The sequence below is a fragment of the Aquarana catesbeiana genome, unplaced genomic scaffold, assembly GCF_042186555.1.
Source record: "Aquarana catesbeiana isolate 2022-GZ unplaced genomic scaffold, ASM4218655v1 unanchor225, whole genome shotgun sequence".
Classification (NCBI taxonomy): Eukaryota; Metazoa; Chordata; class Amphibia; order Anura; family Ranidae; genus Aquarana; species Aquarana catesbeiana.
Window position 1 is genome coordinate 596572 of NW_027362652.1, and position 23428 is coordinate 619999.

Sequence of the window (23428 nt, forward strand, 5' to 3'; positions counted from 1 at the left end):
TGTCGCTCTCAGGTGGAATGAGTTTGCAGAAGGAAACAGCTAAAACTCAAAAGGGGTCTCATTCATAGAGGAAGGAAGGAACAAAAAATCTCCACATAGGGCATGAATCCGATAAAAAAAATGCTTTTATTAAAAAGCTAGGAAATACTTAAACAGTGCACTTAAATGGATAAAGAGTGAACACAAAAGAAATAAAATCGCGTGGTAAAGGAGCATCTGAAGGCATTAGTAACCCGACATGTTTCGGACCATAGTCCTTCTACTGGGACTCTCCGCTAAGATTCCTCCAGTCTGACACCTCCAGGATCGTTTGATCCCTCAAGCTCGCATGACACTCCACCGTATGGTGACTGTGCCCATCTCCTCTGGTAAGGATATTCACTTCTGCCATTTACAGCTTTGAGTTGGAATTTTAGAAGATCCGTGTGTAAAGTGATATCTCTATACATATTTGGCTCCAGCCTCTACTTTATGTTTAGATGCGGCACCTTATATGCCCATGAACCTCCAGTTTCTGTGGACGTTTATATGGTTCACCACGCATGAATGGACTTTTTCCTAATTTTTGGTTATCTGTGAAATGTTCACTGATTGCACACACCGCTTATATTGGCATATGATATAAGTTATGAACACATTATTTTGTTACTTATCCACGATATGTGACGTTTTATATATATATATATATATATATATATATATATATATATATATATATATATATATATATATATAATGTAAACACACATTCCTTACATTTATTTTAGCGCTGCATGTGTTTAGTATATATTCATTTCTACACTGGTTACCACATTGTTACATGCTGGCAGCTATCACTTGCATTGTCTTCCTGTAATAGCGCAATTATTTATTCGTTTCATTTTTTTGGATATGTATTATAAAAGAAAGTTAAAAATATTGTTTTTTTTTTTTTCAAAATGGTCAGCCTTTTTTTTGTTTATAGCGCAAAAAATAAAAACCGCAGAGGTGATCAAATACCACCAAAAGAAAGCTCTATTTGTGGGGGGAAAAAAAAGACATCAATTTTTTTTTTGTGTACAACATCGCACGACCGCGCAATTGTCAGTTAAAACAACGCAGTGCCGTATTGAAAAAAAATGGCCTGGTCATTAAGGCCGTTAAATCCTTCTAGGGCTGAAGTAGGTAAAAAAGTTCTCTATTGTGAAAGGACAACACCTAAATGCTAAGTTGGTGGCTTGTGGAAACAGGAGAGATATTTCTGTAGCATATCTGATTTCTCTGGACATGGTAAAGGTGTGATATTCTTCGGCTCTCCCGGGTTTCTGGGTGTCCACCTAAGTTCTATTTCACCTGAGACAAAAGATATGACATCTGACAAAATCTGAATCATTAATTCCTGCGTTGTTTCTTCATATACTTTAGAGTCTATCCAGTCCTTTTTGGCCTTGCTGTATGAATAAGGAAATCTTTTTTTCCCTAACTGGCCATTGCTCAACCTTAGTTGTTGAACAGTAGCTTGCTTGCGACCTACAATTCTGTTATAATTCAAGGCCGCCAGCTCTGTTCGGGCAACCATGCCATCTATTTCAAAGTGGTGCCTTTTGGATCTGTACTTGAGGGCTATACTGTGATAGACGTCAAGATTTTCTGTATGGCAGACGTTTGACAAATGATTCAAGTCCTTCAATAACTTTACGTCCATAACAATTTTTTTAAGTTGCTGGTGTGCTGCAGATCCACCAATGAGCCAGGCATGTTCCTCATCGTCTTGGTCTAACACGGGTGGATGACTGCAGGCTTTGTATAGTTTTCCCTCTGACCATTCGTGGATGTTAGCTGCATGGTATATTATTGACATCCATTTCTCCTTCAAAAGATCCACATTGCGATGACACGTACTGGCGCTCCACCACAAATGGTTTTTGGTTGGGGCAACCCAAGATGCTAATTCTTTAGCATCGCTGTGCAAACTTGACTGGTGTATTTTGTGGCCTATCGATTTTGCCAAGTGCCAGATGTCAAATTCATGGTGTATGTTTTTGTATCGTTCCCTCATAATTTTACATATTCCAACGTGCCGGTCTGTAGAGATCATTTTAATTTTTACGTGTTCACGAATTAAACGGTCCACAGCTAACTGAAACGCTTTTTTTTCAAGCGAGACCGGCGGGATACCAGCTTTGATGTGTTCTACTTGAAAATCTAATATTTTTTCGGTCTCCGCATCCAGGAATGTGTACGTGCAATACTTGGCAGAATAACCCATTGAGTCACACTGACCATCTCCAGCCAAAGCAACACCTTTCCCCCTAATCTCTGCCAAGACACTGGATCTTTCCTTCAGCCAGTGGTGATGTATAGTCGGGTAAATAATTCTTTTTTTATTATTGCAATGAGTTTGATGGGATATTCCCGCCAAGGACAGCACGTTGAAAAAATGTGTCATTTGATGGAAGCTGCAGCCACTACATAGCAGGGCGGAGGATATAAGTAAATTCCCAGCCGGCATTTTTCCGATAAAAGGTTGACTGGACCACAGATGAAACTTGTGGTTCTCCGAACAGAATCCAGTCACAACAAGAGCGGACCCAACACAGTATTTTTTGAGATGGGCAATATATCCGGGACAATCGCTTTTTCCTTGGCATCGACAATTTAATAATAACTTATTCAAACAGGACTCGAAAACAATAAACTTGCGCTCCGTCGCCATTTTCTTTGATCCCAGCTCGAATGGCATGCGAATAAATGAGGAATCTGGATCAGATGGATCTATTAAATTTTCTTCCTCTGTTTCTTTTGGATACTCTTCTTCCTCCTTTACTGTTGGACAGTGACCTTCATCCAAAATGGTTTGTTGTGGCGTTGCGGGGCGTTGCGGAGTTGCGGGTCGTTGCGGCGTTACGGGTCGTTGCGGCGTTACGGGTCGTTGCGGCGTTACGGGTTGCTGTAACTTTGCAGGTCGTTGTGGCTTTGCGGGTTGTTGTTTCTTTGCAGGTTGTTGTGGCGTTGGGGTTTGTTCAGTAGCCGAGGAAGGAGCCTCAGGACAAGTGGGCAATAGAAGCAAGTATCCCCCAAAATGTGCATTTAAAGGTTTCAGTGAACTCTGGTCAGTGGAAATTTGTGAGTTTTGTTTACTGAATCCCTCACAAAAAGAAGGCTGTAGCAAAGATTCTTCAAGTCTGAGAGGCCGATGTTGCCCATCTTCTGTATTTTCAGAAGCTGAGCATAATGAAAGAGGAGGCAGGATTACCATTTCGCATTGTATGGCAATTGAACATTGAGGATTCCGGAATGAGACTTGTATACATTTTTGTTTCACACCAATGTTTTTTTGGGTTTGTGTACTTTTGTGTTTTTGTCCAGGAAAGTACTCCGTGTTTGTTCCTTTGGTGGACATTTCTTGGGCAGGCCTTTTTTTTTTTCTTTTTAAGCTTTTTTTATTAGAGGACTCGATATTTACTTCTTCTTCTTCTTTTTCCGTCGTTTGTAAAATAGACTCTTGTGAAACATTTTCAAATTCCATGTCTTCCAGAATAATATTTTCAGAAGGAGGTGATTCAGAGGTTGGGGTGGTGGGTTCCTGTAATTCTTCTAATGGATTGACCTCTCTGCTTGGGGAACTAGAAGCTCCTTCAGGTTCATCAGTGGATTCTGTACCGTGTTCCTCATAGGTGTCCAGCTTTGGTCTTTTAGAATATGAATGTTCTGACAGTTCATCAATTATAAGTTCCCTTGACGGGGGCAGGCGCTGATTTGGAACTGCATTATTCTTCAGACCACGTAGAGTACCTCTGGTTAAAAAGTCTTGATCATCAAAATGCAAGGAGCAAACACGATATTTGCCTTTTTTGCAAGACAAGATTTCTGGGACAAGGAAGTTTTTTTCTTTTTCTTTGAAGCCAAGCTGATCGAGCCATGATTTTATCCGGGTTTCCTTCTTTGGGAAGACGTGTAATGTTGTGTCTGGATGGTGTGTTCGCCATGAAAAACTGCAACCCGGCACAAAACAGTTTGGCATCCTAAAAATAAAAAATAAATATACATAATTTTGTTATTTTTTTATTATTTAAAAATATATATTATTAATTTATTACTCTCAGTTGTAGGATATTTATCTTCATATAGACAATCCAAATAATAAAACTGGGTATTTCCTGTGGCAGGGGTCCCTAACCCCTGGGCTGCAGATTGATGCAGTCCGTGGCCTGATGGAGGCCAGGCGGCGTCAGGCTTTTAGGAGCTGTAAGTGGCATAGGCATTTTCAAGCTGTAAAAAAACCCAGGACTGATGTTAGAGCTATAAAAACTTCTGATGCTGGTAAAAGGTGCTAAACGAGGCTTAATGCTGGATACAGCCATGTTAAGCCTCGTCAAGCGTTATTTTTTTTTTACATGTCAAAATCAATGGTTCCCTATGAGAGCCCATTGATTTGAATAGAAGTCTCGCCAAAATGAAAAAAAAAAAAAAACTGGCGTGGGGTTCCCCCCCAAGACCTTACCAGACTATTTGTTCTGGTATGAATTGTAAGGGGAACCACCACGCCAAAAAAATTGGCATGGGGTCCCCCCAAAATCCATGCCAGACCCTTATCCGAGCATGCAGCCTGGCAGGTCATGAAGAGGGGGATGAGCAAGTGCCCCCCCGTACCATACCAGGCTACATACGCTCAAAATGTGGGGGTGGGTGCTTTGGGCCCCCCCCATCCAAAGCACCTTGTCCCCATGTTGATGAGGACAGGAGCCTCTTCCTAAAAACCCTGGCCAGTGGTTATATAGTTACATAGTAGGTAAGGTTAAAAAAAGACACAAGTCCAACCTATGTGTGTGATTATATGTCAGTATTACATAGTATATCCCTGTATGTTGCGGTTGTTTAGGTGTTTATCTAATAGTTTCTTGAAACTATCAATGCTCCCCGCTGAGACCACCGCCTGTGGAAGGGAATTCCACATCCTTTGCCGCTCTTACAGTAAAGAACCCTCTACATAGTTTAAGGTTAAACCTCTTTTCTTCTCATTTTAATGAGTGGCCATGTGTCTTGTTAAACTCCCTTCCGCAAAAAAGTTTTATCCCTATTGTGGGTTCACCAGTACGGTATTTGTAAATTGAAATCATATCCCCTCTCAAGCGTCTCTTCTCCAGAGAGAATAAGTTCAGTGCTCACAACCTTTCCTCATAACTAAGATCCTCCGGACCCTTTATTAGCTTTGTTGCCCTTCTTTGTACTCGCTCCATTTCCAGTAATCCTTCCTGAGGACTGGTGCCCAGAACTGGACAGCATACTCTAGGTGCGGCCGGACCAGAGTCTTGTAGAGCGGGAGAATTATCCTTTTATCTCTGGAGTTGATCCCCTTTTTAATGCATGCCAATATTCTGTTTGCTTTTTAGCAGCAGCTTGGCATTGCATGCCATTGCTGAGCCTATCATCTACTAGGACCCCCAGGTCCTTTTCCATCCTAGATTCCCCCAAAAGGTTCTCCCCCCAGTGTATAGATTGCATTCATATTTTTGCCACCCAAATGCATTCTTTTACATTTTTCTATATTGAACCTCATTTGCCATGTAGTTGCCCACCCCATTAATTTGTTCAGATCTTTTTGAAAGGTTTCCACATCCTGCGGAGAAGTTATTGCCCTGCTTAGCTTAGTATCGTCTGCAAATACAGCGATTGAACTGTTTACCCCATCCTCCAGGTCGTTTATGAACAAGTTAAACAGGATTGGTCCCAGCAAAGAACCCTGGGGGACCCCACTAACCACCCCTGACCATTCTGAGTACTCCCCATTTATCATTACCCTCTGAACTCACCCTTGTAGCCAGTTTTCAATCCATGTACTCACCCTATGTTCCATGCCAACGGACCTTATTTTGTATAGTAAACGTTTATGGGGAACTGTGTCAAATGCTTTTGCAAAATCCAGATACACCACATCTGCGGGCCTTCCTTTATCTAGATGGCAACTCACCTCCTCATAGAAGGTTAATAGATTGGTTTGGCAAGAACGATTCTTCATAAATCCATGCTGATTACTGCTAAGGATACCGTTCTCATTACTAAAACCTTCTATATAGTCCCTTATCATCCCCTCCAAGAGTTTACATACTATTGATGTTAGGCTAGCTGGTCTGTAATTCCCAGGGATGTATTTTGGGCCCTTTTTAAATATTGGTGCTATATTGGCTTTTCTCCAATCAGCTGGTACCATTCCGGTCAGTAGACTGTCAGTAAAAATTAGGAACAATGGTCTGGCAAGTTCCCTAAGTACCATCGGGTGCAAGCCATCTGGTCCCGGGGATTTATTAATGTTAAGTTTCCCAAGTCTAATTTTAATTCTGTCCTCTGTTAACCATGGAGGTGCTTCCTGTGATGTGTCATGAGGATAAACACTGCAGTTTTGGTTACTGGAGCCCCCCGATTCCCTCGTGAAGACTGAGGAGAAGAATAAATTCAATACCTTCGCCATCTCCCCATCCTTTGTAACCAGATGTCCTTCCTCATTCTTTATGGGGCCAATATGGTCTGTCCTCCCTTTTTTACTGTTTACATACCTACAGAATTTCTTGTGATTTTTGTTGCTCTCCTCCGCTATGTGTCTTTCATGTTCTATCTTAGCCATCCTTATTGCACCCTTACATTTCTTGTTTCATTCTTTATAAAGTCTGAATGCCGATGATGATCCCTCAACCTCGTATTTTTTGAAGGCCTTTTCCTTTGCTTTTATATGCATTTTTACATTGGAGTTAAGCCATCCAGGACTTTTGGGCAGGCGGAGCCCAGGATACATAGTGGGAGGGGCACACGCAGGGAGATGGCAGCATTCGGGTGGCAGCCCAGGTACCAGGTCAAAACTTCTGGTCGCAACGGAGACCTGGCATTTGGAGTTTGTGGAACCCTGCCCCGCTATAGAGGCTGCCTACCTGCCTTTATGGAATCGCTCAGTCCTTAGCTGAAGCAGAAAGATGGTTCCGTGTGGCAGGGACAAGTTATGCTGAATTACTATCACTGGTGATGGGAAAAACATCTTGCTGCTATACCTAGTGAGGTTACAAGTAAATTGGGATGAGCACTAAATGCGCTAACTGTCAGAGAAGGGTCAGGAGCTTATGTGGCACATTCGTCATGTGTAGGGCAACCCATTATAATGAATAGGCTGCCTTAGGTGCAGGGGCCCCCAAAAGACAGCTTTAAGCCTGGCCCCCCCCCCGGCCTAACCACCACTTACCAGGGCCCACCCACTGGCCATTTCACCAAATCTGTTCTCTTGCCATCCCACTGAGTCCTTCGGTGCACCCACTTTTATTTGAACATTCTTACAACTTAATATATGAAAATAAACTCAATCCAGCAAAGAGATGGCCCCATATATTCAGAAAAGAGACAGCCCAATCCAGAAAAGATACATCCCCACATATTGAGCAAAGAGACATCTCAATCCAGCAAACAGACATCTCAATCCAGCAAAGAGAGAGCCCCATATATTCAGCAAAGAGACAGCCCCATATATTCAGCAAAGAGACATCCCAATCTAAGAAAGAGTCATTCCAATTTAGGAAAGCATCATCCCATTGAGTGCATCGGCTCACTCTGCAGTTCAATTGCTTTAGCAATTGCTAGTTACTACAGCAGCAACAATTCAGTCTTTTTGGTTGGGGCCCCTCTGGACCCCAGGGCCCCTTACATGTGTATGGGCTGTCCCCCTCTGATGGCAGCCCTGTCTAGGTGCAACAAGTGGATAAGTGCTACAAAAAAGGGGGGGGGGTCGGTAATGCAAGTTCATGCTACGCGCAGGTATGAATGCAATCTTAAAGTTCCACCCATTTAAAATTCAGCAGCTACATTTTTGTAGCTGCTGACCTTTAATAATCAGACACTCACCTATCTCACCAGCGATGCGGGTGCACGAAGCTCTGCTCCTCTCCACGGCGCCGGCATTCTAACTGTGGGCGCCCAGCTGTGGCTTTGAAGCCGGGTGCGCACTGCGTGCTGTGAATGGCCGGGCAATCTTCTGGGACCTGTGACGTGTCCCAGAAGATTGCAAGGAGAGAGGGGGGAGAGGTGAACTTCCTTCCGGCGCCGCTGAGCCAGAGAAGAAAGTGGGAGCTGGGTGCCCGTAAAAACTGGTTACCCGTCCCCCCCCCCCCCAAAAAAAATGACATGCCAAATGTGGAATGTCAGGGGGTCACCATCACTTAAAGCGGAAGTTCCATTTTTGGGTGGAACACCGCTTTAAGAAATCTTGCTGCTGGCAATTCTTTAAAAAATGCAAGCGTAAAAATTGATCAGGTACAATGAATGCATATAATTATCAGAGAGACATGATGAATTTTATTAGCACCAAAAAATAATTAGCACAATAATAATCAATTTCTAGGAATGAAAAAAATATATTTCTTGCAATTAAAATGTGCTTCTATAGGCTTTATTAATAAAACGAACTATGTCACTCTGTAACAATAATAGAAAAAGTAAAAAAAGTAAATAAATAAAAAGAATTTACCAAATTTATGGTTGGTAAATTTTATTGAAATTAAATATCGTTTTTTAATTGTTTTTAAACATTGCCAAATGAAAGCATGCATAACTGACTTGTAAGCTGCTGACTCCAAAGACCAAATCTCGGAGACATGGCAGCTTTAACAAAGAGGAGTGGGGGGGAGCGGCTGCAGGGAAATCCTCGGTCAATGGAGGTAGGTGAGGGGGGAGGGGTGCGGCTTTACAGAGACTACGGAACTTGCGAGAGGAAAACACAGACACGCTCTGCTCTTGTATGACATATCTGTACACACAGTAGTATGACAAAAGACGTAAACTGTGTATAAAAGCGCTCACCCACTCACCGTGCAAAACAAAGCTGCTACACTCAAAAAAAGCTAATCCGGCAAAAATAATAACGTCAAAATATAAAAAATATTTCCTTCGCATAACAATACTCAATATATACCTACAAAGTGATATAAACTGTGACCTAATGTCCAAATAAGTCCATGCATTCATTTATCCATGTTGTGGAACAGTGAACATTCTCACCTGAATGAAAACAAATGCAAATGTGTTCGTAAAAATCTCCACCATCGATAGAAGCTATAAATGGGTTCTCTCCTTCACAAGATGCTGATCTCACGTCTACCCAGACAGGAAGTGATGTCAGGTAAAGACAGGAAGTGATGTCAGGTGCTAAGAAGAAGTTCCACGTGAGAGGCGAGTCGAGAGGAACTAAAGAGGAGACATTGCTGAAAGTGGCAGCAGAGGCACTAGTAAGATCGTATTTTCTATTTACACCCAGTAATCCACCGTAATGTCCGCCCTCTTCCTCCATAGTCACTGTGATGCCTTTTATCTCCAGCAGACAACGATAAACACATACACTATATGCCAAAAATATCGGGAAGCCTGCCTTTACACTCACATGAACTTTAATGGCATCCCAGTCTTAGTCCGTAGGGTTCAATATTGAGTTGGCCCACCCTTTGCAGCTATAACAGCTTCAATTCTTCTGGGACGGCTGTCCACAAGAGTTAGAAATTTTTGACCATTCTTCCAGAAGCGCATTTGTGAGGTCAGGTACTAGAAGGCCTAGCTCGCAATCGCCACTCTAATTCATCCCAAAAGGTGTTCTATCAGGTTGAGGTCAGGCCAGTCAAGTTCCTCCACCCCAAACTCGCTCATCCGTGTCTTTATGGACCTTACTTTGTGCACTGGTCCAAATCATTTGGTGGAGGTGGGATTATGTTGTGGGGTTGTTTTCAGGGGTTGGGCTTGGCCTTTAGTTCCAGTGAAGGGAACTCTTAAGGCGTCAGCATATCAAGACATTTTGGACAATTTCATGCTCCCAACTTTGTGGAAACAGTTTGGGGATGGCCCCTTCCTGTTCCAACATGACTGCGCACCAGTGTACAAACAAGGTCCATAAAGAAATGGATGAGCGGGTTTGGGGTGGAGGAACTTGACTGGCCTGCACGGAGTCTGGACCTCAACCTGATAGAACACCTTTGGGGTGAATTAGAGCTAGGCCTGGAAGAATGGTCAAACATTCCCATGTCAAGTGTCCCATGACAAGTCTTTAATTAAAAAGAAAACAAAAAATAAATGTCCCTGAAGTAGATCTAACATCAATCATGATGAACGCTAACCCGCACAAAAAAAACAAAAACCTGCCCTTTAGAGAGACACTGGCTGAATGACAGGTAAACATGGTTATAGGGTCTTCCGGTGGGGTACCGGGTGACCCCGCCCCCATATGTATAGGGGGTTTAAATAGGCATTTTAGTCACCTAGCTGTCCACCATTTTGTATGAGTTGCCATTTTCCCACCTGGGCACTGCACATAAAAGGCCAGGTGGGACAAGCGCCATTCTGGGAGGATGTGCCTATACTTTCTCCCACTCTATGGCCGCACAGCGCATCACCAATCAACATATGGGCTCTCTGATTGGCTCTTCCGATCACATGATGGCTGTGGCTGATCACAGGATGGCTTTGGTCGATCACAGCCATCATGTAATGTAAATAAATCAGCCTGTCAGTTGTCAGGAGAGCTGATCTGTGCATGCCAGCCAGGATCAGTGACTTTAAGTGCTTTTTACGGTACATACACACAATGATTTTCCAGCCAGTGCACCCATCTGTCCCCAGTGCACATCAACATCTGTCAAAGTGTACTAGTGTCCCATCAACATCCGTCACAAAGTACCAGTGCACCATCAACATCTGTCACAGTGTCACAAGCAACGTCAATATCTGTGAGGGGGCCCAGTGGACTGTCAACATCTGGCGGTGTCCTAGTACACCAGTAACATCTGCCATAGTGTTCTAGTGGACCAGCAACGCCTGTCACAATGTCCCATCAACATCTGCCACAGTGTCCAAAAGTGCATCAACATGTCATAGTGTACCAGTGCACAACATCATCTGCAATAGTGTCCCATTGCAACATCATCTGCTGGTGTCCCAGTGGACCATCAACATCTGCCGGTGTCCTAGTGCACCAACATCTGCCATAGTGTCCCAGTGGATCATCAACATCTGCCATAATATGCCAGTAGACCATCAACATCTGTCAGTGTCCCAGTGCAACAACATCTGTCGAAGTGTCACCAGGGCACCATGAACATCCGTCATGATGTCAGCAGTGCAGCATCAACATCTTAATGGCATGTCTAAAAAAATACACCAGCGAGGAGACATTCCAAATACTGGCTATAACGGATGAGAGCAGCGGGGGAACTCTCAGATTTGGAATATGAGCCAGTTGAAAGCAATGGGATAATAACGGATTCTGAGGAGAGGGTCCCAACAAAAAGATTTAGGCAATTTAAGGAGGATCAGGCAACCACAAGAAACTGTAAATCCTGGTGAAGTGGCAAGCCCAAGCAGTGCAGCACTCCCAGATGTTAGGCCAGGTACTTGTAGCAGGGTCTCATGTCTACCACAAATAAGTAGGGACCACACTAGACTCCCAGACTTGCTTTTAAGGAGTTGTAAAAGCAGAAGTTTTTTTTTTTTATCTTAATGCATTCTAATTATGCTTTAAACAAAAATCAATACACTTGACCAAAAAAAACTGATTGTCTGGACTTCATAACTCCATCTTTAGTCAAGAAATATTGTGTGACTGCGAGACCTACCTCGTGGGGTATTGACGTATACAAAGAGGTAACGTCAAGAGACGCCCACATATAGTTCTCTTCCCACGAATAGTGCCGAAGGGCATCGATGACAGAGCTCGAATAGCTAATGTAGGAGGGAAGTTGGCATACTAATGGCTGCAGAAAAAAATATATGTAAACAGAAAGACCGTTAGTAAAATACTGTTGGTCTTCCTGGGAGATCCACCAAAGATTTGTGGTGATTTGAGGTGATAAAAATATGGTGTGCTACATTCAGGGCGGAACAAAAATTATCTTTCCTTTTTGTCGAGTACCCCATCTCTCCAAGCATCGTACACCAAAGTTTTCAGCTCTACCCATGTGATAACAGACAGACAAAGATGTGCCTCTTTAAAGTAATCCTCTCTATTTTGCAAGACTAAACTACCCTCTTTGTCAGCCTGTTTAATGATAACCTCCTTATTGATGGCTAGATCCTTAAGAGCCTGGCGTTCCACCTTCAATAAGTTGTAATGGTTCTGTGTAGTGGCGGTGTCACAGAGGGATCGAAAATCTTTATACACGGCCTGGTAGTAGGTTTTGATACTGTGTGGGGAAAAATGTAGAAGTAGGTTGAAATGTTGTATATATGACTTCTGGATCCAATCCTTGAAGTTTTACAATCCCCTCATTATTTTGATTTTGATTTTTCCATTTATTTTATTTATTATTTATTGTTTTTCATGTAGTTGCATTTTGTCTATTCATGTCTTTTTTATCACAATGGCAGCGCTCTCTTTTTAATTATTATTATTATTATTATTAATCCCTGAAATCAAATTTTAATATAGTAATGAATAACACCATTTCCTATATAGGGTGATAATACACCGGGGAGTGAGGAGTCAACAATTTCATTCGGATTGCCCCGTAGTCCTGCCCACTCTCCTCCCCCATATGGAGTATTTAAGGCTTTTACGTTTTATCATTTGTGATTTTGAAAAAGCGCAGGAGCACGAAATGCGTCAGTAACGGCCACATTGAGCCTACTCTCCACGTTGACCCCCGGGTCTCTCTGCTCTTGCTTCTTGGCAAGCTGCATCTGTCACCGAATGAGCACTCTCCATCCAGGCTTGACTTCCAGGTTCTGGCTCCATGCCTGGTCAGCTGGTCTACTCCTCACATGACCACCAGCAGTGACGTGGGACTCACAGGCTCTCCTGAGCTGACAGCAGCTTTCAACCATCCCACATTCTAGTGTGGCTCCCGGCTCGGCGTTGAGCGAGTGGAGACGGCTGGTCCACCCTCCTCACGTCCAGTGTTAGTGACGCAGAGTCACAGATCATTCCCGGTGTCTGCGGCCAAGCACCATCCCGGGATCTGCGGCCCCCCAAACCCTGCGCCAATCCACCACTCTTTCCCCGGCCAGTGGTCCGCATACACCTTTAGATCCATCCTGCACAGCACGGCCATTGGCGACTCTGCGCTCCACGGCCGGCAATCCTGGAGGTCGGCGGCTCCTCACATCCCCGTTGGTCTCCTGTGGTACTGTAAGGTTTTTCAATAATATTTTGATTTGAACTTCCTCACAAGCTATTATTGCATTACAAATAAATGTCGTTTTTTTTTACTTTGGGATCCCATTGACTTGGCATTTTCTTTTTTGCATTTAGCCCACTGAGCACTGACCTTTCTTGATTCCTCTGCAAGTTACATTTCCAAGATGTGTTTTGGTTAGCTGCACTGGGCTCAGTCACTCACCCATGAATCAATTCAAGTCATCTGTCATGTTCCATGGTTTAGTGCTTGAGGAACTTTTTTTGTGTTTTTTGTTACAATAAAATAAACTATGTTACTCTAGAACAGTGGTCTCCAAACTGCAGCCCAGGGATCAAATGTGGTCCTTTACTTGCCTTTATCTGGCCCTTGGGGCACTATTATTCCCACTGACACCAACAATGGGGCATGATTCCTGCTACTGAGACTTATGATGGGGCACTATACCTCCTATGGACTCCAATGATGGGGCACTATTCCTTTCACTGACACCAAAGATAGGGTACTATTCCTTCCTTTGACACCAATGATGGGGCACTATACCTCTTATGGACTCCAATGATGGGCCACTATTCCTCCCACTGATACCAATGATGGAGCACTATCGCTCCCACTGATATCAATGATGGGCCACTATTCCTCCCACTGATACCAATGATGGGGCACTATTCCTATCACTAATACTAAATGTGGCGATGTTTACTCTGCCAGGGAAATTTTTCCTTAACCACAGTCCGGCCCTCCTAATGTCTGAAGCACGATAAACTGTCCCTTTTGTTCAAAAAGATTGAAGACCTCTGCTCTATAAACAATATAAATTGTAAAAAAAAAAAAAAAAAAAAAACCTTTGCAGAATTAACTGCTTACCACCAAAATAACATACATATATGGCAACAAGAGTGCTCTCCTTCGCCAGATCACATACTAGGTACATGATCTGGCAATTCCGGGTAGTGGGAGCGCGAGCGCGCTTTCGCCAACCCAGGTGCTGTGATTAACCACTTAAGGACTGAGCCTCTTTCTGAGATTTGTGTTTTTTTTCTAACACCCTAGGGAATAAAATGGCGGTCGTTGCAATACTTTCTGTCACACCGTATTTGCGCACCGGTCTTAAAAGCGCACTTTTTTTGGAAAAAATACACTTTTTTGAATTAAAAAATAAGACAACAGCAAAGTTAGCCTAATTTTTTTTTATATTGTGAAAGATAATGTTAAGCCGAGTAAATTGATACCCAACATGTCACGCTTCAAAATTGTGCCCGCTCGTGGAATGGCGTCAAACTTTTACCCTTAAAAATCTCCATAGGCGACGTTTAAAAAATTCTACAGGTTGCATGTTTTGAGTTACAGAGGAAGTCTAGGGCTAGAATTATTGCTCTCGCTCTACCAATCGTGGGGGTACCTCACGTGAACACCGTTTGCATATGCGGGCGCTACTCACGTATGCGTTTGCTTCTGCACGTGAGCTCGACGGGACGGGGCACGTTTTATTTTTACACTGTTCTTTTAAAAAAAAAAGTGTGTCACTTTTATTCCTATTACAAGGAATGTAAACATCCCTTGTAATAGAAAAAAAAGCATGACAGGACCTCTTAAATATGAGATCTGGGGTCAAAAAGACGTCAGATCTCATATTTACACCTAAATGCAATTAAAAAAAAAAAAAAAAAGTCGTTAAAATTTTTTTTTTTTTTAAATGGCCCTTTAAGAGCTATGGGCGGGAGTGCCGTTTTGACGTCGCTTCTGCCCTGCATTGTTATGGAGATGGGTGGGGGCCATCTTCACCTCACTCATCTCCATACACAGCAAGGACAAGGATCTGATCGCCTCCACCGCTGCCGATGGCTCTGGTAAGCGTCGGAGGGCAACGGAGCGCGGTGGAAGGGCCCCGCTCCCGCCGCCGATAAAAGTGATCTTGCGGTGAATGAGCCGCAGAGACCACTCATATCCGAAACCGGAATGCTGGCTGAAGAAGAGGATACCAGGGTTATGGCAGCTAGCTGCTGCCATAACAAAGATTTCCCTCTTCAAAGTTAGGACGTATATCGGCGTGCGGCAGTCCGGAAGTGATTAAACACAGAAGATGTCGAACAGCGGGTGCCAATGGATTACTGCAAGCACCCACCGATCGTCGGGAATTCACACAGGACAGAGTCCTGCCTATGTAGACAAGGCAGAGCTCTGTCCTTGCAGCGGGGAAGTAAAGGATTTTCTTTCTCCGCAAAGCAGGGTATAAAATCCATCACTTCCCTTAGTAAAAGCAGCACACAGTAAACCAAAACACTGGCTAGGCACAGATTTAACACTTTGATTGCCCCTGATGTTAACCCCTTCCCAGCCAGTGTCAATTAGCGGACCTCCAGCTGTTGTCCCATCATGCCTCTGCCTCTGGATGTCATGCTTGTGGCTGTCAGAGTCTTGCTACTCCTCATGGGATTTGTATTTCTGCAACAGCTGGAGGTCCGCTAATTGCAGATCCCTGCACTATTGTAATCAGGGCACTGATGATCAGTGCCCTGATTACATCCCTAGATGTCCCCCTGCGTGGAGATGCCGCTGATCGGTTCTCCTCTCCTCACACTCTGTCAGTGTGAGGCGAGGAGAGCCGATTACCGGCACTTCCTTGTTTACATGTGACCGGCTCTGATTGGACATAGTCGATCACATGGTTAAAGGGCCGCGGACAAGGCTCTTTATAGAGATCGGGGTCGCGCTGTGTCCTAGCAACACGGCGCGGCCACGATCATGCGAGAGCGGCCGTTCTGGGACGCCGTCATATGACGGCGCCCCAGAACGAGAGCTGCACCGCCCCGCTGTCATTTGACGGTGGGAGGCAACAAGCAGTTAAAGGGACAGTGTAAAAATAAAAAGTAAAATAAATAAGAAAAAAATTAAAAATGTAAAGCTCCCTGTCCCTCCGAGCTCGCCGGCAGAAGGAAGCAAACGCATACACAAGTCGCGACTAACATATCTAAACGGTATTCAAGCAACACATGTGAGGTATTGCCACGAACGTTAGAGCGAGAGCAATAATTTTAGCACTAGACCTTCTATGTAACTTTAAACTTGTAACCTGTAAAAAAAATTTAAAACACCCGCCTATGGAGATTTTTAAGTACCGTAGTCCATGAGCGTGCGCAATTTTTATTTTGGACAGCTATTTTATCTAAGAGAAATTGCCAAAACATGGCCTGTTGTGGGTACTTGGGGACAGGGTTGAGAACCACTGACATAAAAAATGTATAAATTAACTCCGCTCTCACCCACTCACTGTGCAAAACAAAGCTGCTACACTCAAAGTTAACACAAACTTTCAACAAATTGATTAATGTGCCATACAGAGTTATGCCCCGTACACACGATCTGAAAATCAGATGACAGATCGTCCGTTTTTTTTTTTTTTTTTGCATGCTAGTCGTATATCGAATCTGAAGAGTTTATTGAAGTTACAAAAATTCTCCTACGACAGAATAAAAAATCGGAAGTGATGTCATGTGTTGTAGTGTATATGTATTGTATTTTCGGACAACAACTGTACTGATTAAAACGAAAATCGTACGATCTGGTATCGTATGAGAATAATTTTCATGCATGTCCGATCGGATAATATAGGATGTACTGTCGTGATCGGCTAGTGAAAGCTCTGTACTAACGAAGCGATTATCGTACAATCGATTCAAAATGGGTATTTTTCGGAAAATTTTCGGATCATATGTACGGGCCATTCATCTCCAAATCCATGTACACTTACAAAAAACAAATCCGAGTAAAAATAATAATGTGAAAACATACAGTATTTACCTTTGCATAACAGTAGTCAATTATAGATAATAAATATATATAGAGATATATCTCTCTCATATATATGTTATATATATTCTCTCTCTCTCTCTCTCGTGTCCATCTGCAGCCTTGTCAGTGTCCATCTGTAGCCGTGTCCCCCATTGCAGCCTTGTCCCCCATTGTCCCCCATTCCAGCCTTGTCAGTGTCCATCAGTAGTCTGCAGCCTTGCCCTGTGTCGTTTGCAGACATATGGCATTTAAAAATGGCGCCGTTAAACTAATGTCCAAATAAGTGCATGCCTTCATTTAGCCACGTTGTGGAACAGTGAATGTTCTCACCTGAATGAAAAGAAATCCAAATGGGCTTAGGAAAATCTCCACCACAACAGAAGTTATAGATGGGTTCTCTCCTTCACAAGGTGCTGATCTCATCCCAGGCAGGAAGTGATGTCGGACAGGAAGTGATGTCGGACAGGAAGTGATGTCAGGTTAGAGAAAGGAAGTGATGTCAGACAGGAAGTGAAATCAGGTATAAATAAGAAGTTCAGGTGAAGATTATGGAAGACGGAAAAAGAAAGAAGAAGAGTGAAGCACTGGAGGGTGGCGGTTGGGGGGGACGTCCCCTCCCGCAACCGATAAGAATGATCAAGAGGTTGAACAGCCGCTATGAATGTTCTTATGGTGTAGGGAATTGCCAGCTGAAAAAAAATGATATCTGTATGATGCCTGTAACTGCAGGCATCATTCAGATATCACCACTGAAAGCCGAGGCTGTTATATGACGTCCTGCGGTATGGAAGTGGTTAAAAAAATATATAACGTTTGGGGGTTCTAAGTAATTTTTGAGCAAAAAAATACTGATTTTTACATGTAAACAATTAGGCGTGGTCTTCAAATGGTTAAACATTGCCTGGTGAATGCATGCATAACAGACCTGTAATCTGCTGTCTCCAAAGTCCATGGGAAGACACTCCAGCTTTAATAACGATGAGGGGGAAGAGCGGCTACAGGGAAATTTTCGGTCAATCCAGGCAGGAGGGCGGAGGGGCACATAGACTACGAAACTTGCAAGAGGAATACACAGACACGCTCTGCTCTTTGCACAACTTGCCTGTTATATACACAGCAGTATATAACAAAAAGACATAAACTATGTATAATTTAACTCTGCGCTCACCCACTCGCTGTGCAAAACAAAGCTGCAGCGATCAAAGTTAACACATTAATCTTCAATTCCGTCTCCACTTACAAAAAGCAAATCCCTCTAAAATAATAACGTGAAAATATACAATATTTCCTTCACAAAACATTACTCAATATATATATACGTACAAAATGGTATCAACCGTGATCTAATGTCCAAATAAGTCCACGTCTTCATTTATCTATGTTGTAGAACAGTGAAAATTCTCACCTAAATGAAAACAAATCCAAATGTGTTTGTGAAAACCTCCACCACCGACAGTAGCTATAGATCGGTTCTCACGTTCACAAGGTGCTGATCTTACTCATACCCAGGTAGGAAGTTTCTATGAAAGACAGGAAGTGAGGTAACATATAGGCAGGAAGTGATGTCAGGTATAAATAGGAAGTTCCCTGTGAGAGGTGAGTCGGGAGGAAGTAGAGAGGAGACATTGCTGGAAGTGGCAGAAGAGGAGGTAATAAGATCTTATTTTCTATTTACACCCAGTAACCCCCCCGTCATGTCCGCCCTCTTCCTCCATAGTCACTGTGACCAGGGCAGGACTTAGGGTGGTGGGGGCCCCTGGGCTTGAGTCACTTTTGGGCCCTACCCTTCTATACCTATGCACAGCTCTATAAAACAGAAATAGAAAAGGACAAGGTGCGCCAGACTCAGTGCACTATTAAAGAACTTCTGTTTAATCGGACAAGACAAAACAGCCAAATGGATACTCACCAAAGTAGATAATATATAAGTGTATAAGTGGGGGATACTGTACTGGTACTCGTCCTGGGTCCACGATTAAAAAAAGCAATAAATATGGATAAAATGATAATTACCTTATTTATCAGCGTATAACACGCACCCCAAGTTTAGGAGGGAATTTTAAGGAAAAAAACTTTTAGGAGGGAAGTTTAAGGAAAAAAACATTTAAATGCCCATCAATGCAGCCTTATCGTGTCCATCTGCAGCCTTGTCAGTGTCAGTGTAGCCTTGCCCCAGTGTCATTGCAGCCTTTCAGTTTAAAAATGGCGCCGCCGAGATACAGAGCTGGATGTGCTGTGTATCTCGGTGGCTTTCGGCCGCTCTCGAAATGGACGGGGCCCATGGGCTTGAGCCCAGTCAAGCCCAATGGAAAGTCCGGCCCTGACTGTGACGTCTTGTTACGGGGCAGAACATTTGCCCAGTGACAGGGGTTGGAACGTTCTCTTCATTTTATAGATGTGTCACCTTCTCACTGGAGATGAGATGAACATTCCTGGGTTACTAGGGTTGCCACCTCATCCCTTTAAACCCGAATACATATGAATTACACAGATTTTGAGGCTAATTTAATGCAGATAAGGCAGTGTTTCTCAGCTCTCCGTTATTTTGCACAGGTGATTTGATCAGTTTCACTGCCTTAGTAATTACCACAGCTGTTTCATCTGAGGGAAAACATGACCTGTTGGGGCGCCTTGAGGACTGGATTTGAGAAAAACTGGGATAAGGCACCAAGTGAGTTTAATTACCACCTTAATCAGCCACAGAGCCTGGGAAATTATTATGTGTTCGGGTTTAAAAGGGAAGAGGTGGCAACCCTAGGGGTTTGGCGTGAGACGGGTCCACAGAACAGAACTAAAGTTCAGGTGCCGAATCTGAACCCTATTGAAGACAATGGGAGCCGAATGTTAAAAAAGAGTAATAGCCGTTTTCTAGGCTAATAGGCAGGAGACTTTTAGACAAATGGTATGGGGGGGGAGGGGGGCGGGGGGACTGGGCACTACCCTGCAGGAAATGTACCAAAGTAAATATATGAGAGGGGAGGAGAAACAGCACGACCACTCTAGAGGAGAGGGGGGCTAAGCACTATTCGCAGGACATGCACCAAAGTAAATAAATGAGGGGGGGAGGAGAAACAGCACAACAACTCTAGGAGGGAGGGGGGCTAAGCACTACCCTGCAGGACTGTACCAAAGTAAATAAAGGAGGGGGAAGGAGAAACAGCACGACAACTCTAGGAGGGAGGGGAGCTAAGCACTACCCTGCTGGACATGTACCAAAGTAAATATATGAGAGGGGAGGAGAAACAGCACGACCACTCTAGAGGAGAGGGGGGCTAAGCACTATTCGCAGGACATGTACCAAAGTAAATAAACGAGGGGGGGAGGAGAAACAGCACGACAACTCTAGGAGGGAGGGGGGCTAAGCACTACGCTGCAAGACATGAACCAAAGTAAATAAATCAGTGGGGAGGAGAAGCAGCATGACCACTCTAGTGTAGTAAGTTCCGAAACAGTTTAATACAAATGGATTAAAAAATGTCTACTCACAAAAGTAAATGAAAGACACACATGTAAAAACCAGGGGGGGGGGGGTGAACATGCAGCTAGATGGATGGATTGCTGTAGGCACAGGGCCTGGATCACTGTGCCACCGGCTGCTGGATTGGAAAACTGCTCGGACTGCACTGTCTGGGGGATGTTCTGACCCTGCCTATGAAGTGGTGTATCTGTACGATGTATACAACCTACTACAGCAACACTGACATTTACAAAGAAAAACAATGCTGTTTAAATTGCTAGTAAATGACAGTTCCCGGAAAAGGGGGGTGGCTTCTGCAGTCGGCGAGAGCTCCGTGATGCAGCCGGAGCCTCGGACTTACCACATATGACAGGAAGGCAGACCTGAAGCTGGGCGACGGCTTGCTGTGTAGAAGGTACCGCTGAATTGTTTGTTCCTGCTGATAAGGCCGTCCCTGCTGAGCTGGTCTAAAGGAGCGAGTGTGCCAGAGGGGGGGACTGAGAAGATGGGCAGAGGCAGAACTGGTGTACGGGAGGGAGAGAGACACATTAGCGTGGAGAGAGCTGCTGGGAGGAAAGGAGGCTGTGAGGCTGAAGAGAAGACACATCTTATCACAAACGTGAGGAGCAAGACAGCACTGTTTATGGAGTAAATGGACTGTCATTTAGCTGAGGGAGGAATTATATTATTATTATTATTATTATTATACACGTTTTATATAGCACCAACAGTTTACACAGCGCTTTACAATGTAGAGGGGGGGACAGCACAATTACAGTACAGTTCAATACAGAAGGGACAGGAGGGCCCTGCTCATAGAGCTTACATTCTAAAGGGAGGGAGTTGGTGGTAGTATAAAAGGTAATAGCTGCGGGGATGATTTGATGGGGGTGGCTCGGCTACAGTTCTTAGGTGGGTGTGGGATAGGCTTCCTTGAATTAATGGGTTTTCAGGGATCTCCTAAAGGTGGACAGGGTAGGGGCTGATCGGACATACCGGGGCAGGGAGTTCCAGAGTATGAGAGAGGCTCTGAAGAAGTCCTGAAGGCGAGCATGGGAGGAGGTAAAAATGGAGCTAGAGAGCAGGCGATCCTGGGAGGAGCGGAGGGGACGATTTGGGCGATATCTGCAGATGAGGTTGGTGATGTAGCTGGGGGTGATGTTGGGGATGGTCTTGTATGTTGTGGTTAGCATTTTAAATTTTATATGGTGGGGGAGGGGAAGCCAGTGAAGGAATTGGCAGAGAAGAGCAGCAGTCACGGATCGGTTAATAAGGTGTATTAGTCTAGCAGCAGCATTCATAATAGACTGAAGGGGGGATAGCCTGTGTAAGGGTAGGCCATCAAGGAGACAGTTACAGTAGTCAAGGCGGGAAATAATCAAGGTGTGAATAAGTTGCTTGTAGTGTCGTTAGTCAGGAAAGGGAGAATTCTGGAGATGTTGCGGAGGTTAAGGCGGTAAGATTTAGCCAGTGAATCGATGTGGGGGCTGATGGAGAGGTCAGAGTCAAGGATTACACCCAGCACCCTGGCATGTGTGGAGGGACCAATGGTTGTGCTGCTGATCCTAATGGTAAAGTCATGGGGTGGGGTGGGGGGACCAGGAAGGAGGAAATATAACAAGCTCAGTTTTAGAAAGATTGAGTTTGAGAAAGTGGTCTGACATCCATCCCGATATGTCATTCAGTAAGTTTGTGATCTGTGAGGAGATCGAGGGGGTGAGTTGAGGAGTGCAGATATAGATCTGGGTGTCATCGGCATAAGGTGCTATTGGGAGCCATGGGAGGTTATCAACTGGCCCTGGGAAGAGGTATAGAGCGAGAATAGGAGGGGCTCAAGGGCAGAGCCTTGGGGTACCCCAACAGAGAGAGGAAGAGGAGCGGAGGAGATGGAGTTGTAAGTGACAATGAAAGTGCGCTGAGAGGAATGGAATGATCTTTCTGCTGTGCTGGGCTGTATCACCGTTAAGTTTAAACATACAGAGGTGCACAACTGAGCCCAGCTGTAACTGCAACCTGCCTCTAGTGGGTAGTATAAATGCATTAAAGGTGATAATTTTAATTGCCTGCTCCCCTCTAAAAAGCTTGGCCCTGTCTTGTTAAAAGCTGCTTTGAACCTATTGAATTAAGCAGGATGCTGCTGTACCCCGAGTGACTGATTAAATAATGTACTTTTCAGCAGTTTAGAGGAAATATCCAAAACTTCAAGTCACAATGAGTAAAGCGGCGGATCACCTTAGGGAGTTTGCAAGGGTGGAAAAGCAAGATGGCGGGCGTAGTCCTCCACAGACACAAAGTGGTGGCCTACCAAGCGGGGACACTCACAAGGCAGCCACCCTAAGTACCCCACAGTCGGACAAAACAGAGAAACAGTCTAAAACTTTGGAACAACTCAAATCACAGATAATGGATGTAATTAATTCAAGTAACTGTCAGATTACCTTTTCGAGGCCGAGATGCTGAGAGCAGCTCCCCTTGCGGCTGAGCGCAGTATACCCCTGAAGTTGGCACAGAGGGTATAATGCTCAAAGAAGCACGGGTTTCCAGCAGGATGTGCAGGACTTGAGCAGATGACCACTTGCAGGCAACTTGAGGAGGTGCTGGAAGCAGTCCTTAAAGAGTATGGACATTATACAGGGCATAGGGTATCCAGGGAAGTCAGCAAAGGCCTGGCCGAGGATCCAACACCGGTGATCATACATGGGTAGGTATACCAGTGTGGGAAATAGCAAAGTCTCTAAGGCAGACCGGGGTCACACACAAGTAGCAGAGGTAATCAGATAGAAACAAGTCCTTTGAACAGGCCAAGGTCATACACAGGCAAGCAGACAGGTTAGGCAGAAGAGTAGTCCTTAGGATAAGCCAGGGTCATACACAGGCAAGCAGGCTGATTAAGCAGAAGAGTAGTCCTTAGGGTAAGCCGGGTCAGAGGCAGGAGAAAATCAGGGTAAGCCAAAGAACAATCCGGGTCGCAGCGAGACAACAGGAAAGAGGTGCAGGTTCAGGAACTCAGGGAGAGCTGAAGACAATCCAGCAACTTGGGTCAGACAGAGGC

The 23428-nt window shown here is 44.2% G+C and overlaps 2 protein-coding genes across 3 annotated transcripts in view; one reads left to right on the forward strand and one right to left on the reverse strand.

Moving 5' to 3' along the window:
- LOC141121548 (uncharacterized) overlaps positions 1–23428 on the forward strand; it is a 75129-nt gene that overhangs the window by 35609 nt on the left and 16092 nt on the right. The gene's annotated exons all lie outside the window — the stretch shown is intronic.
- LOC141121543 (uncharacterized) lies at positions 772–18456 on the reverse strand. 2 transcript variants are annotated; one of them, XM_073611166.1, is made up of 2 exons: positions 18325–18456; positions 772–4004 (listed from the first exon to the last, which is right to left on the reverse strand). In XM_073611166.1, the coding sequence occupies exon 2, from the start codon at positions 4001–4003 to the stop codon at positions 1205–1207; it is 2799 nt and encodes a 932-aa protein (XP_073467267.1). In that variant the 5' UTR covers position 4004; positions 18325–18456; the 3' UTR covers positions 772–1204. The 2 variants fall into 2 exon arrangements, with proteins under 2 accessions (XP_073467267.1, XP_073467266.1); XM_073611165.1 differs by lacking the exon at positions 18325–18456 and adding an exon at positions 9013–9135.

What these genes read in the sequence shown, in the direction of transcription:
- LOC141121543 (XM_073611166.1), bottom strand. Translation starts at nt 4,003, where the DNA reads ATGCCAAACTGTTTTGTGCCGGGTTGCAGTTTTTCATGGCGAACACAC.